The sequence below is a fragment of the Pseudonaja textilis genome, chromosome 3, assembly GCF_049901715.1.
Source record: "Pseudonaja textilis isolate UNSWEBS1 chromosome 3, rPseTex1.2, whole genome shotgun sequence".
Lineage (NCBI taxonomy): Eukaryota > Metazoa > Chordata > Lepidosauria > Squamata > Elapidae > Pseudonaja > Pseudonaja textilis.
Genome location: NC_141992.1, coordinates 83,790,352 through 83,806,834, shown reverse-complemented (window position 1 = coordinate 83,806,834; position 16,483 = coordinate 83,790,352). Strand labels below are relative to the sequence as shown.

The 16,483-nt window shown below is 36.4% G+C and overlaps 1 protein-coding gene across 3 annotated transcripts in view; it reads left to right on the top strand.

Moving 5' to 3' along the window:
* Positions 1 to 15,225, top strand: part of COL11A1 (collagen type XI alpha 1 chain) — a 269,505-nt gene extending 254,280 nt beyond the window's left edge. For all 3 annotated transcript variants that reach the window (XM_087930269.1, XM_087930270.1, XM_087930268.1), the window contains 4 exons: positions 4,677 to 4,789; positions 6,940 to 7,008; positions 10,271 to 10,504; positions 12,881 to 15,225. In XM_087930269.1, coding sequence (XP_087786395.1) covers positions 4,677 to 4,789; positions 6,940 to 7,008; positions 10,271 to 10,504; positions 12,881 to 13,027 — 563 coding nt within the window. In that variant the 3' untranslated portion in view covers positions 13,028 to 15,225. The remainder of the gene's footprint in view (positions 1 to 4,676; positions 4,790 to 6,939; positions 7,009 to 10,270; positions 10,505 to 12,880) is intronic.
* The last annotated feature ends 1,258 nt before the right edge of the window (positions 15,226 to 16,483 follow it).

The window sequence follows — 16,483 nt, the reverse complement described above, 5'->3', positions numbered from 1 at the left end:
TCAAAATCATCTTTCTTAGTGTTTACACTTCCTAGTTGAGAGAGCTTTCCCTTCAACATGCATGTGTGAAACCAATCCTCCTCCTTCCTCTCTCAATTATTTTCTAACCAATAGAGCAGTTGAATTAAACAAAATGTTGTTAGTTCTTTCAACAAAGCTGGGAATTATTCCTTATTAGGAGTTTATTTTTATTAGAATATCAAGCCTTCTTGATGAGTACTGGAGATTGTCACCCTCGCACAAGTTCCCATTGTAGAAGCAATTTGCTACCTCCTGAAAATTTTGGGCAGGTGCCTATTATGTTTGTGTGCTCTACACCAAGTCAAAGTATTCATTTATTGTCCAACATTCATAAAAGAAGCTTAACGGAATTGATCTTTGCATTTGTGAAATTTCTTCAAGTATCCACACTCCATTTGTTCCTTGCAACACACAGTACATCCAGTTCACCCAGCAGAAGCACAACACCAACATTCTCCTGCATCACCTAACAGATCTGCCATTTCATATATTTTCACCCCAAAGGGAGATGTGCCTGCTCACAAATATCTTTATTAGGAAAGAAGCTTCTGGATGTTTGTGTGTGTGTGTGTGTGTGTGTGTGTGTGTGTGTGTGTATATATATATATATGTGTGTATATATATATATATATATATATATAAGAGAGAGAGAGAGAGAGAGAGAGAGAGAGAGAGAGAGAGAGAGAGAGAGAGACTCTTTGCATAGAGTTGGCAAATAGACAAGAAAATTTCTATCTTGGGATGAATTTAACACACTTGAATCTAACAGGACAGCTTAACTGTCACATAAATCTATTTGATATGGGTGTGTGAATTTACAGCTAAGTTGTGTTGTGGAGGCTGATGCTGAGTAAAGTTACTTTTGAAACTGAACAAGTTTTTTTTAATCCCTCAGTGAACTCTGTTCATGGTGGTATCTCCATTGATGAAGAAATTTTTTGAAGTTGTAGCTGCCTCAAATCTACTGACTTTTTGAAAGTTACTGACTTTCAAAGTAGTATTTCTTGTCTTCTGAGAGCATCTGTGCTATATATTCTGAGCACTGTTTTATACAAAATGTCAATGCAAACTGGTATTCTGCCATGACTAGGGATTCTCCTCTGAATGACCTGTCTAATTTCACTTCCTTTTTTTCATTGGAGTTGGAATGTTCTTTGTGTAAATTGGCTGTTCTGTGAGCCCTAGGTTTCATATCATATTAAGCTTTTCCAGATGCATATCCTCTTTTTATATGCTTTGGTGGATCAAAAAAGAAAGCCTGCCTGCATCTCGGTGTCTCTTGGGTTAGGCCTGGAAGACTATGTACATGTATTATCAATCATGCATTTGCCTCTGGTGAAATAAGTGAAGTATCACTTCAACATCAGCAGCTTTTTATAAAGCACTATTTTATCTGCTCTCGGTAAATCACTGTTGTGTTCCGCATGCTGTTTTTGCATTGCTGGCTTGCAATCAAGACAAAAAGCAGGTGGAATTTGGCAGAACAACATCATTATTAGTTAAGGTCTTCCAGAGAAGAAATGGTAAACCTAAAACAGGGCTATAAAAGTGGAATTAATGATCATGTCAGAATTAAAAGCTAGCAAATAGACTGATTCTTCATAATTCCTCTCTGGACAAGGAGAGGGCTTGAGATTGTCTTCAAGTGCTCCAAGTGGTTGCTTCTTGTGAAAAGACTGCAAGACAGCAGTCTTCGGCGGACTTAGAATTCTGAGAGATGAGTGAAAGCCACCTTTGCTCAAACTACATTTGGTGTTTTTATGGACATTCAATCACTTTTGGAAATTGCTTGTTGTTACTTATTGTTTGGAATCTTTGGATTGACAAATTTACAGTACTCAGTGAATTCCTTTCAATTCTTAATGAAAGAAATCTTACATACAAGTTTGAGGGCTTATTTTTTTCTTTTAGCAAAATGATTAGAACATTGTTTTTGAAATGTTACAATGGATTTAAGGTCCAGTTGGATTTGAAATAAGAGTTTGGAAATTAATTATAAAAACATTCCTGTGGGAAAAAGATTTTTTACATTATTTTTTAAAAATACATTGTTGCGTGGGACTTTGAAAGTTGGACACAGAAGGAACTAAAGATTACAATTAAAGGAGAAAAACATTTAAAATGATTTATTAATATAGAATGGAGCAAAACATTTTAACATTGGACATATTGAATGCCAATTGAGAACAATGGACTTAGAAGTTAATTTTAAGAACGCCAGTCTCTATAGATAGACTGCATTTAAATAAACTTGTGGAAGAGGAACAAGTTCCACTGGATAAGACTGAGACTGATCTTTAAAAGGAGTTTAAAATGACAGATATTGAACGTTTGGGATGATATGGAAAAAGATGCTACATTGGATATACAACTAAAACCTGCTGATGTCTTCATTATTAAAAGTCATGTGCAAGTAACAAACCAAAAGACCTGGATAATTTTCCTTTATTTTCCTTATAAAAGACACTTACTAAAGCTTTTTATGGGAATGGACAAAGAAAAAATGAAGAGTGCTCTAGGTCATTATTTGAAGGGATTAATTATCAAGATAGTTAAAAGGAAGGAATATAAAGTTGTTTTAGTTGATTAAGGTTAAAATAAATTAAGTTATCTCTGGTGAGTCTTAAAGGATTTTTTGCTGGTCAGGACTGAACTGGGGTGGCTTTGAGGATTTGTTTATAGATAAGGGATGAGACATAAGAAGAAGCGATCATTTGTTGTAAGAAAAGCTATACTTGTTTAAAATTAACATTGTTTATGTTAGTGATGAAAAGAAAAGTAATTTATTTTTGTATTTCTTTTCTTTTCCCCCCTTTATAACCTTATTTTCTATTTTCTTTTCTTTTCTGGACCTTCTATTTTTTCATTTCATTCTTTTACTTTTTTTTTAGTTTCTACTACTTTTTATCTTTTTAGTTTCTATTACTTTTTATCTTTTTAATTGTAATGTTTAATAAAATTACTAGAAAATAAAACATTTTATTGTAGCAAGGAACACTATTCACCCAAAGTGTGATTCAGTGATACTGTATTGAAGAAAAACAAGTTGTTTATTACCTGTAGCTATCATTCTGCAAAAGGTCATCTGTGAATTCACATGACCTGTCTTCCTTTTTCTCTTTAGATGCCTGTTTTGATCAGGGTTCTTAGTTGTAGGATTTCTATAGGAGATGTCAGGCAGGCTTAGAACTGTAACCGTATGCTTGAGAGGACAGATGATCAGTGAAAGAAAAATAGTTACAGGGTAGTAGCCTGTCCTTACTATACAGCTTATTGTTTTCATTCTAAAAATAGTAAAAATTTGATAGCCTTGAGGTAAAATTGAAGAGTTATGTAACTTGCTATATAAAATGAAGACTTTATATCTGTAATCATTACTGCAAAATAACAAAAATAGTTTATATAACCTTTGTTGTTTCATAGTACGGTCTTACGCACTTATGTCCTCGAAACATTTTGATGACTTTTAAAGAATAGTCTCATGCATCCTAGGCTGTCTCAGACATTCAATGAAACAGCTACTGCATTTTTTTTCTGTGGTGATGCCAGTTCTAGTTCAAGAAATAATATGACTATTTATTTCCCAATGTCAAAATTTTCCGTGTGTTTGTATGTGTGTGTGTGTGCACATCAGAGATATTTACTCACTGTCTTTTCTTTTTCCACATTGAAAGGGGATCATTATGGGAGCTGAAGTTTATTTTTACATGTGGATCATTTCTTGTTTCTTATATATTATGCACATATTATTTTTGTGCCCGGTATTTTTCCAATAGCTCTGTTTTGCCAAGGGCAGATGATCAGATGCCCAGGTCAACTGGTTCTTTTGGATTCAATGAACACTCCAATAAATAAAGGGATTTTAAGCTTTATTATTAACTCAAGAAAACAAATTTAAAAGCAAAACATTAAAAAAGAGCATAGCAAGCAAGATGATATCCAAATCTTTTACAAGTTGCCAGGAGAGATGCCCAAAGGACAGCCAGTTTCCACAGCACCCAATGATAGGCATTGTGTAGAAGCTCTCAACAAACAACAACCCCCATTTTTTTATCAAAACCTGAAAACATGACTTCATGCTATGGTCCTGCTATGGTCAGGAGACTGCAAGATCTGACTTCGACTAGGTAGCATATGACTCTGGGATCAGAATCAAAAGTATGAGATTTTCACAGCAAGAAAAGTTTTGAAGCTGCATGAAGCTTTCCCCTCCCCCTTCTCCTTCATTCAGTAAATGAGTAAAAACACCAAGTGGTTTAGCTCAGAATAAACTTTAAACTTCTAGACTTTTCTTACTATGAAGGAGAAATCAAAGTATGGCACTGACCTTGAAATAACAATGGTCTTCTACATTGCCACTACACAGTCATATAATTGATATAGATTAATTAAAGAAAAATTCAGGTCTATCTTCTGGTTATAAACTTGGTGTGTCCAAAATGAAGCGCTGTTTGTTACCGTATTTGTTCATTGTTCCTACTGGGCTGTTAATACCAATGTATATTAGTTCTGCAAAACATTAACATTTCTGAAACAAGAAAATTTCACAATAATATGGTATAAAGATTATTATTTAAAACAACTCATTTAATCCACAATTAAGCCTTGGAATCGATCAAATGAGTTTGATTGCTTTTTATTTTATTTTTTAATAGGAGAGTATTGGATTGATCCTAACCAAGGGTGTACTGGGGACTCTTTCAAAGTATACTGTAACTTCACAGCTGATGGGGAAACTTGCATCTATCCAGATAAAAAATCAGAGGGAGTAAGTACCAAAACAGTACTTCTTGCAAATAGTTCGTGCTTGAAGCAAAATAATGGCTAAAACAAATAAACAAACAAAGGCACTATTTTTTTTTTTTTTTTTTTGTGAATGAACTATTTTTTATAAGTTAATTCCAGTACAAAATTGAATCAAGGGAAGATCTGAATCTTCCCAGGCCTTTGTCTAATGCCTATGACTTTTGGATAATAGTTTATACCTGTTACTAGTGTATGTTTTCATAGCCATGATACAATTCTACAGCTACTTTTTAAGTCACAACAGACATCTATTCCTTTTTTTTGCTAGAAATTAGCATTCTGTTTTCCAGCAAAAAAACCCCTTCCATTGTAGACAATGAGTTTGCTTAATGACCACGATGGTTGCTTAATGACCACTGCAAAAAAAAAAAAAATCCAAATCAGATCATTCATGGGATGGACTGTTTAACAACCAGCAGACTTAATAACCACAATTCCAGTCTCAATTATGGTCATAGATTGAGGATCACTTATATGTGGACAAAAATAATTTGCAAGACTGTATAATTAGTATTCAGCACATTTTATAGTAGAAAAAAAGCATTAAATTGCTCTTAAGTATATTAAATTAATTTTAACAATGAAAGCAAGAATATAAATCTCAGAGCCTAGTGACAAAATCACCATTAGTTGTTCATTCTGCAGCTATATTTTAATTTTGTGTTAGCACTTGGTATAAGTTTTGGAAGAAGAAAATAATTTGTGAAATTCATTCTCTTATCTTTTCATACCCTTCTTACCAGGTACCTTTCTTATCTGGCTTGATTAACTGTGCTATTTCAAAAAAACAACCAGATAAATGTACATATTCAAACCTTATTTTTCTTAATGTAAACATTTGAAGTATATTTCTATGCTTGGTTGAACCAAGAATTATGTCAGGTAAAGATTTGAGTTATACTACGCGTATTTGTTAGGAAGGGTAGATCCATTTACCCTGTGTTAGTATAGTGTTAGTGTTAATATAGTGCCAAATTGCACTTTTTGGATTATTGATCATCATAGTGAGGGTATTCCAATCATAATAAAAAAAAATTAAACAAGTAACTTAGACTTAGATAAATCTTTTATTTGCTTTAGCATGGATTCTCATGTTTGGAATACACTATTATCAGATCAAATGTTATTGCTTCTCATAGTGCATTACATTTGGAGTAGGTTAATCCTCGACTTATTACTGTAATGGAGCCCAGAATTTCCCTCATAAATCATGATAGTCATAAGTCAAGACACCCACATGATTGGAATTAATTTTATGACTTGTTTTGCAGCAATCATTAAGCAAGCACCATGATCATTAAATGAATGCTATGCCAATGTATTTGTATGAGTGTTTTTTGCCAAAAATTACCTGAAAAAGTTAAATAATATGCAAAAATACAATAAATCATGGTTGTTTGACCGCGGAACCCTGCAATCAGCCAGAAAGGTAACCCAGTTGCCAAGCAACTGAAATGCAGTCATGTGACCTTGGGGGTGGAGGCCAGCCATTGGAACTCCAGAACTGGCTTGTAAATGATTTGCGGAGGTAACTTTGAATGGTCACCAAGCAAGCAGTCGTTAAATGAGGATTACCTATATAACTCTTGTCAAATAAGTCAGAGCAGCTATCAGCATACACAAGCCAGGAGCAATGAATAAGTCCTAGGAATCTGCAAAAAGTCTGAAAGTCTCCCTTTCAGACACTGAATGTGCAGAGATAAAAAGGTCTTTAAAGACATCTCTTCATCTCTGCTCATTGTTAATGGTCCATTCTGTGCCTCACAAGAAGATAACAACTGATAGAATACCAAAATGTAGTATTTGAAGAGAGTAAAACGCCATCTGGGCTCACCCAGTGCCAAAGACTGCGAGCACAATCCCTTTCCCACAGATCTGCTGGAACAAACCAATTAATGTATTTAGTTATTTAATATGTTATCTGAGAACTTGATACGATTTTCTCTGCACAACTCTAAATATAATTAGAACTAGGCAGAAAGCCCAGGCTTTTTTCTTCTTCCATTTTTTAAAAAAGAGATTAATTTAGCAGTGTTTATGTAAAACTCAGCTAATTCCCATTCATTTCTTGCTAACATAATTAACACTCATGATTTCTTTCCTCCCTCACAGTTTAGGATTTCATCGTGGCCAAAGGAAAATCCAGGAACCTGGTTTAGTGAATTTAAGAGAGGCAAACTGGTAAATTATCCTTTCTTTTTTTACTTTAGAATTAGCATGCCAATTGAAAGGCACAAATCCTCTAAAAGTTATCCTGAAATAAATATTGCTTGTTTTTTTGCAACACACAATGTGTTGCCTGCAAGTAGTGACTGTTGGGGGGAGCTTCAGCATGGAGATACTCTAGGTATCCTGCATCTTCAGGAGCAGAAATAGGCCTTTAATTTTCTGAATAAATGATTCAGAATTCTCAGGTAAGGTAAAATATGTTTCGGGAAACAAACTGGGAATATTTAAATTGATTTTTTTTCTTTTTTTCTTTCTTGCATTTAATATTTAGTTACCACTGATTTGTAGCTTTTGTCAAGGACTTAGAGCAGATAAGAAATCATCAGGCTTGAAATATTTATCAAGTTTAATTCTAGTCAAATCAATATAACAAAGAAGTTATCCACTGGGAGTATATAAAAAGTAAAACTAAAGCAACTAGTGGGTGGGATCAATACCCCCTCCCTCCCTCCCTCCTTTCCTTTCCTTCCTTCCTTCCTTCCTTCCTTCCTTCCTTCCTTCCTTCCTTCCTGTGAGAGATAACATAAAATGTAGCACTTTGAAATGACCATTTTCAAAGGGCCATGACAAGTTAGACAAAGGACCACATGTTTAGAGACAGGGTGCATTTTACATTAGAGAAGGGGTGTCAAGCTTGCGCCGTCATGGCGTTGTCACATGACATATCACAACTTTTCCCCCCTTCACTAAACTGGGCATGGGCGTGGCCAGCACGTGATGCATCTGGTTCGTGGGCCGCGAGTTTTACAGCCTTGCATTAGAGGAATAAATGCTGGGAATTCCTCTTTTCTGCCTTTCAAAAACATTTTGTGTGACAGCTATATTGTCCAAAACATACTACCTTTTTCCATGCACTAAGATTTTAAAGAATGACCTACTGTACATTTAGACTAGAAATAAATAAAACCTCATGTTTCTAGTCCATCTGATTTTCTATTGGCTACCGTGAATTTATTGCCTCAAACAGAAAACTTTAGCTGTCAGAAAAGAGTGGGAAATAGTTTTTTTCATTTAGTTATTATAGTTTTACAGATGGGAAAACATGCTTATAAGATTTTTATGTATCAAAATAATTTACTTGCCTTTGGATAGTGTATACTTTGACTGAGTAAGAAAGCCAGTACCACTTGCTGGTTAACTTCAGGCAGTCATGCCAGTTTCGTTTGTTTTCAGTGTTAATCTGCACCATCTGATTTCTACAGATGTTTATGATAATAAAGATCCAATTTTTGGTAGTTGGTTTTTTTCCCCTAATTTATCTTTTATCCGAGCAAAAAGTAATGCTGGCAAATTTTAAAAAGTGACTCAGATATGACTCAAAAAGAATTCCTCCCCATCTCTCACGTAAGTCTTTAACACAGGCTTGTCCAACCTTTCACCTTCCCTGGGCCACATTAGAAGATGAAAATTTGGTTTGGGCCACACATAAAATAAAATAACAGTAACGATACCTGATCATCCAAAAAACCCATAGAAAACATTTTTTTCATAAGATATCATAAAAAATAGTCAACCAGGGAGAAAGGAATGCGGGGCGGGGGGAGAAAGCTCGCCCGCCTCGCGCCTACCTCTCCTCCTGCAAATGGCCCAGCTGGATGCAGCAGGACTGGAAGGCGAGGACCGGGAGGCTCAGTGCAGCAGCGGCGGCGGCGGGGGCAGAAGCCGCTACAACAGCTCTGGCGGCAGCAGCGGTGGCGGCAGTGGTGGCGGCAACAGCAGGAGGTGGCGGAGTGGGACTCTTGGGCTGCGGCTGCCTCGGCACGAGGAGTGCTCTGACGGCGCCCGCCTTTTCTGTTGCTGCTTGCCGTGGCGCTCACCTTACCCCGCCTCGCGCCTGCCTCTCCTCCTCCTCGCTGGCTCGTCCTCTTGCATGAAGGTTGGGGTGGGCACTGGGCTGCATTACGAGCTGACCTGGGCTGCATGCAGCCCACAGGCCGCGGGTTGGACAAGCCTGCTTTAACATGAGCATATATGTTAAAATGGGCCGATCCCTTGAAAACTTTCTCATATATTCTTTTCGAAGGGTTCAATTTGTAGGTGAACGTCACATTGCTTTAGTGACGGGAAGAAACATATTTTTATCATCAGATCTTAATTATGTCACTGTAAAGCTTGCATCCAAAGTAACTCAGCCATCCACTGTGGCTGTTTTTCAAGTGCCATGATAAACAAAAGCATTGTTTCTTCTGTCCTCTGCTGGATCCTTTATTAATATAACATTCTGAAATTAATTATACAGCTGACTGCCTTTGAGCTCTTTTCTAGCAATATTTACTTCACCATAAGTCCTCGACTTATGATAGAAATGGAGCCTGCCCATCAGTTGTAAAGTGTGACAGTAAAAAAAAAATGGATCATCACGGATAAATTTTCTGACCTTTTTTTTGCAGCAGTCATTAAGCAAATGCCATGGTTGTTAAGCAAACCAATGGTTGCTGATCACTTGAAATTTGGTCATGTGACTGCAGGGGTAGACCTTGATCATCCGAACTTCTAATCTAGGTCCTAAGTACCTCAAGATAGGTCCATTGCGGTGTTGGATGATCACTAAGTGATCAGTCATAAGTCAAGGACTACCTGGAACTAGACTGCATACTGATCTCTGGTTCACGCCACATATATATAGTGGTGGTAGTTACTTGATTTGCCTCAGTTTAGAGACTTATCTAGATCAAAGATTCTGCTCCTATAGTGCAGAAATAGCTAAGTGCACTTTTATTTGTTAGGTTCATTAAGTAATGAACTACATAGGGCTCTTCCATACTCAGAAAACTTAATTATCATCTTTATTATAAAGTATAAGCTATTCAGAACCTTCGATAGAGGAAAACTTGGGACTGGTCTTCTTCATGTGGGAAAGCAGAGATACCTCAAGCAAGCATAGATTTAACTAAGAATTAAAACTGTGTCCTTGGGAGAATGCTGTCTGGACAAGGTTATCACATATTGCTTGCAATGGTTTTCAGCTTCAGATAATAACAGGCAGACTGGGTGCATAATCATATAACTTTGCTTAAAGGAAATATCTTTATTGATTCATTGCCTAACTGCATTCTTAATGGAGCAACAAACAGGCTTATGTCAGCTGATTTATAAGAGGCCAGTTAATATGGTTTGCTGTTGCATATTATCTTGTTTTGCACTTTGAAGAGCAAGTTTATATATAGCTGTTTACAAACCTGCCTTCTTTCTTTCTTTTTTTAAACCTCCTTAGCTTTCTTATGTGGATGCTGAAGGCACTTCTATTAGCATGGTACAAATGACATTCCTTAAACTGCTAAGTGCCTCTGCCCGACAAAACTTCACTTACAACTGTCATCAGTCGGTAGCCTGGCATGACGTCTCTTCTGACAGCTATGACAAAGCATTGAGGTTCTTAGGGTCAAATGATGAAGAGATGTCTTATGACAACAATCCGTACATCAAAGTGCTTCATGATGGCTGTGCAGTAAGTATAACCGTTGGACTTTTTTTTTTCCAGCTTTAGGTGAGCTTCCTATTTAAATTTAAAAGTCAGTTCAATATCTCTCTTGCCCTTTCTAAACATATTCTTTCATTTTTGTACCTTGTTCTTCTCAGCGTCAGTCTGTTTAAAGAATAACCCTGTAGAACTGGGGAGGGGGGCGGAATGTAATCCATAATGTAAGGCAAATAAAAGAAAAAAATTCAGTCAGACAGCAGGCATCTGTAAATGCATTGACAAGGGAAATCACTAGAGGAAAAAGTAGAGATTGGAGATAGCAAATGGAAAACATTTGTACTTTATCATGTACTACAAGAAATGAATAACAGTAAAAGTGCAAATGAAAGATCCCTTTGCACACTTTAATATAACATGTTTAAAACAGAAAATAGAAGTAAAAGCAGTGTGTGTGTGTGTGTGTGTGTGTATGGTATTCAACTTTGTTTGGGTATTTTCCCACGTCATTGTAGTTGTGCTTTTAAAGTTGTAGCAACGTTTCGGCAGAATCTCATCTGCCATCATCAGGCTTCTGTATTTTATATATATATATATATATTGTGTGTGTGTGTGTGTGTGTGTGTGTGTGTGTGTGTGTGTGTGGCATTCAGCTTTGTTCGGGTATTTTTAAAGTACAGAAGCCGTACAGCACAGCTGTACAGAAGCCTGATGATGGCAGATGAGATTTTGCCGAAACGTTGCTACAACTTTAAAAACACAACTACAATGATGTGGGAAAATACCCGAACAAAGCTGAATGCCATACATGTAAGTACCCACGAAAACTTAAGAAAGATTCAAACAGCAACTCATTGGAAATGAATATATATATAAGAAAATATATATATATTCATTTCCAATGAGTTGCTGTTTGAATTGGCACTGGAATCTGATAGTTATAGAATGATATTAAAGAATGTCTTAGACGTTTCTCAAATACTCACTCATTACAATCTCCACTGTATTACATAGTTTCATTTCTACCTTGGAACTGCTTTTTTAACATCCAAACATTGAATTTGGATATGTAGTGAGAAATGCAAGGTAGGAAAAAAGCAGACCCATGGGTACAAACTAGATGGCCCCTGATAATATGTACTAGTACTTCTGAGAAGGATCTGGGAATCCTGCAGAGCACAAATTAAGCAAGAGCCAGCAGGGTGCTAGAGCTACCAAAAGAGGCAATGCATTTATGGAATTACAGAATCAATAGTTTTGAGCTGGTTTACCAGGGATATACTTTTGAGATCATCAAAAATGATAGTTCCACATTGCATTCCACTGATCAGATTATACCTAGAATACTCTCCCCAATTCTAGTCCCTTCAACACAAGAAAACTGAGAAACTGGAAGAGGGTGCAGGGAAGATCAATAGAAATGGTGAGGAAGTTAGAGCTTAAATCCTATGAAGGTATGGTTAGTCTAAAGAAGAGGAGGCAGGGAACCTTGGCAATATTCAAATATTTGAGGGCATGTCACAGAGATAAGAGTATGAGTTTATTCTCCTCATCCACAAGAGTAGGAGAAGAACTAATGAGCTTTAACAGCTTTATAGAGGGAGATGAAGCTCCACAAAACAAGGAGGACTTTTCTGACTGTGAGAGGTATTAAGCAGTGGAACATCCTGACTGCTGGAGTTGTGGTTGTTCCACCACAGGAGATTTTTCAAGCAAAAGCTAATCAACCATGAGAGTCATTTGTCTGCCCTGGGTAGGGGTTGGTCTAAAAGTGCTCCAAGGTCTTTCCAACTCATGATTCTATCATTCTATCATTCTGTGAATTAATTTGCATTTAAAAGAATCATTTCCCATTTCCCTTTCTTTTGTTCCAACCACCCTTGACATTTTTTTTCCTTTATTCAATACCACCCCTTCCTTTTCTCTTGTGGGCAAAAATAGTTAGATATGAAGCAAAGCCTTTCCTTCCTCATTCCTCAAAAGCTAGTTCAGACTTGGACTAGAAGTGATATATCTTCTATACATTATTCCCTAGATGATGATTTTTGACACTTTATCTAACCCTCATTACTACCCTGACAAGTGAATGGGCGATGATAAATAGAGATAATTATATTCACCTGGACTGTTCTCTGAAGTACCTTGTTAAGTTGCTACTTTTTTGGAAATCCAATCAAGATGCAAACTGCCATTTCGGTTTAAATGCATAAGAAATATCTCAGTCAAAAATTTTCCCAACTTACTAGGTGGACTTTTGAGATTAACTCCTTCTTTAAATTCAACCGTTGCTATAGTCTCATTGGCTACACAACCACCTCCTTGAATAAACACAGTCCATCTAAGAGCTTTCTGATCTTTACTGTAGCAACCAAGATATTAATTGAATGTTGTTGTTTTGTTTTACAGTCAAGAAAAGGCTATGCAAAGACTGTTATGGAAATCAGTACTCCCAAAATTGACCAACTGCCTATCTTCGATGTGATGATTAATGACTTTGGTGATCAAAATCAGAAGTTTGGCTTTGAAGTGGGTCCAGTCTGTTTCCTTGGTTAAGTTTAGAGCAAAGAGCAAATCTTCAAGAAGAAAAATATGCTAGGTGTCACCATATCAATTCACTTGTGCCATGTGTAAGTTTTAATTCAGAATGGAATAGATGATGAGTTTCACCAAACATGTAGGTCTTCTTTAGAAAACACCCACTGCCCATTTTGGAGCAGAATCACATGACTTAAATTTATTTGGCAAATGATGAAATGACCCTGTGTCACCGACAGGCAAGTTCATCTTATGAATGTCCTATCCTTCTTCACTCGCCTAATTTCCCTTTTATTTTTATTTTTTTGGTGCTGTAAAATTGAATGGTGCTCCTTTTTTTTTTTTTTTACAACATGAGAGGTGCTAAGAAAATATGTTTAATAAACTGTAATTATTCTGTGTACAGTACCGTGCTGTCCAGTGTCTGTTTCTAAAACTTGCATGCGTTCCCCTGTATTGCAACTGGCTGAAATTATCCTAATTATCCTAATTTCAAAATTACATTTCAGTACCGTGTATGTATTATGAAAAATAAAGCTGCAATTTCCAATGAAGTCCCACTCCATATTTTTCTGATTAGTAATATTATAATGTACCCTCTTTGTATATATTGATCTCTAGAGCTATGTTATTTGAAGTCAGTGACAAAACCTCAGGTCCAGGCAGAACTGGAAACAAAGGAGCAACAAGCACCCTTTCCTGCTTAGGACTATCTTGCAATAAGGAATTCCAAGAAGGATCTCAAGGGCCCATTAAAATACTCTCACGGGATGCCATACCTCATTTCAAGACATAAGCAAGTTGTGTTTGGGTGGTGGTTATTTTTTATGTTGGCATGGGAAAAAATGTGTCTTGTTAAACGTGCAAAAGATGTGAGGAAAGTCCCTGTAGCTCTAGCACAGGTTCTTAGTACTGTATTCTGACAATATGCAAAGTTGTGAGCCAGATGGAAGGAGACCATTTCTGTGGTTCATTCCCCACTAAAGGTGTTGCCTTCAGCATTGGAGTAAATGCTGATATGCAGAAAAGTAGCAGCATGGATAGTATGTCTATGGATGCATCTTCCAATATTTCCACAGCTTAAGAATAAGCTGTGAACTTACCTTGTTTCTGGCTGCCAGTTCTTTTTCTGTAATGTCACAAGGGGCCCTTGAGTATAATGAATTAATTCCAGTAATATAACTAACTAGTCTATAATTAATGACTAATTGAAACTCTCAGAATTTTTTTTTTCAATCTGGATATTAAAAGTAGATTCTGCACAATTATTTATGAACTGTGCTTATTCCAGTGATCTTTCTGGCACATTTGCTAGGTATAGCTAAATTATATATGAGCAGTGCCTGTATTTGTCAAACTAATGTCTAGTTTTTATTCCATCAGTGTCATTGTTTACTTCTGAAACTTCAGAACTTGCCCCTGTTCGATAGACTTTTCCCCCCACCCCACCCTCTCGGGCATATTGTAATGCCCAGGGATAAAAAGAAGAAATGAATAGAGTTTCAGATTTAAAATATGTATAGCACTGCCATGTATTGTACCAAACATGGTGGTGTTAAAGATGGTGGTAGATCAAGTGAAAGGACTTATGTACTGTACTCCTGGCTAACTTAAGCAAAAACCACATTGCAAATGATGGATATAGTCAATGCAGCACTATAACCTCAGATTCTGGATTTGTATTGATTAAATCTATTTGCTCTCCCAGCACAGAAGATACAAGAGTGTAAAAACTTAAATCTGCTCAGGTAGCCTTCTTGCTGTATTGTGGCAAATAAGTCTAGGTCATGTGATTCTACCTAGTTGCCAAGCAACCTATGAGAAAATTGCTATCCATTAAGACTTTTTCTTAAACTCAAGCAGTTGCAATTTGTAATCTTATTTTTTCCTGGCTTTGAGGATTTTTTTTTTTCTGGGTGGTCAAACATAGACATTAATTTAACACAAATCCTTTTGTACTTATTTCTCATAATATATGTAAAACTTGAAAAATATTGGTTACTATTTCTTATATAAATCTGTTTTAAATTAATTGATACTGGATCCCACTAGCTCATTTTCAGCTGTTTTAAAGCATGCAAGCATATTATGTATAAAAGAAATTTCAAAGTCAACAATTTGCTGTTTGAAATTCCTTTTCAAAAACCAAAGTTTGTTAACTGTCACCTGAAAGACAAAATAATATACATTTTATTAATAAAATCAATTCCTGTCCCCATGGACTGATCATTCTGTTTTTTAATCTTACAGGAAACACTGTATAATCGTCAATAACACAATTAAATTCTGGCTGTAGATAATTTATCACATAAACCACCGAATACAGATTAAAGCTTCTTGTAAATATTCAGGTCAAAATCCTCCTAAATGGAGTAGGAGGAGCGTGTTAAATCAATTTTGATTTTCTAAATGTCACCTTCAGAAAGGTTTGTTTATTGCTGATGAAGTTCACAAATGTCTGCCTGAGTCCGGGGAGGAAAAAAAAAATGTTAGTTTGACTAGGTTAAAACAATGCAAATAACTTTATAGCTGCTTTTACAGAACACACTTACTGAATGAATGCATTTTCTCACTTAACATTGATCTCTAAACCATAACAATGAGGTTGGGTTTCCACAAGACGCTTAACACAAAAACTTTATAAAGATCGGAAGGCACTTGTTTTTCCTGCCTTATTGTATACATTTATTTATTTAGAAAATTTACATTGCTGCTTACTCGCACATGGCAACTCAAAGCAGCTTACAAGGACATAAAAGCACAATAAAAAAGAAATAAAAATAATAAAAAAATAAAAATAATAAAATAACCCTCCACCCCAGTGACCACACACATTCATACCAGCCATTTAATGGGCTCTATTCTGTTCTAAGTTCCCCTGGTTTGCTGGCAGAACCACATCTTCAGGGCCTTCTGAAAGAGTATTAGAATGGGGCCCACTCTGATTTCTAAATCCAAACTCTACGTCAATGAGTACAATATCACTGAATAGTTGCTGAAAGTCTAAATGTTTAAAATGGACCATTCTTAACTGGGCTAATGTGCTATCAATAAACTGCTGCCAATATCACGACACTCTACTAACTCACCACTATTGCTATTCATCATCATGACCGTTCACTCATACTATCCATAGTAGAAGCCAATCTGGTTACACACATACATACATACAATATATGTGCCATAAAAGCATGACTGGGAGCCTTTGGAAAAGGTGACTAGCAATGGGTGAAAGAATAACATGCCAATGGCATGGTAAAATCTGGCATTTTCATTGCCTAAACTCATAATTACCATCCAATGCCTATTAAATATTGCAGTGGTCTAGGCCAGGGGTGTCAAACTCAAGGCCCGGGAACCAGATATGGCCCACAGGGTGCTGAGATCTGGCCCATGGGGTCACCCTGGAAACAGCCAAGGACTGGCCTGTGGTGCCTCTGCCACCAAAAATAGAGCTCAGGAGGACCCCCCTGA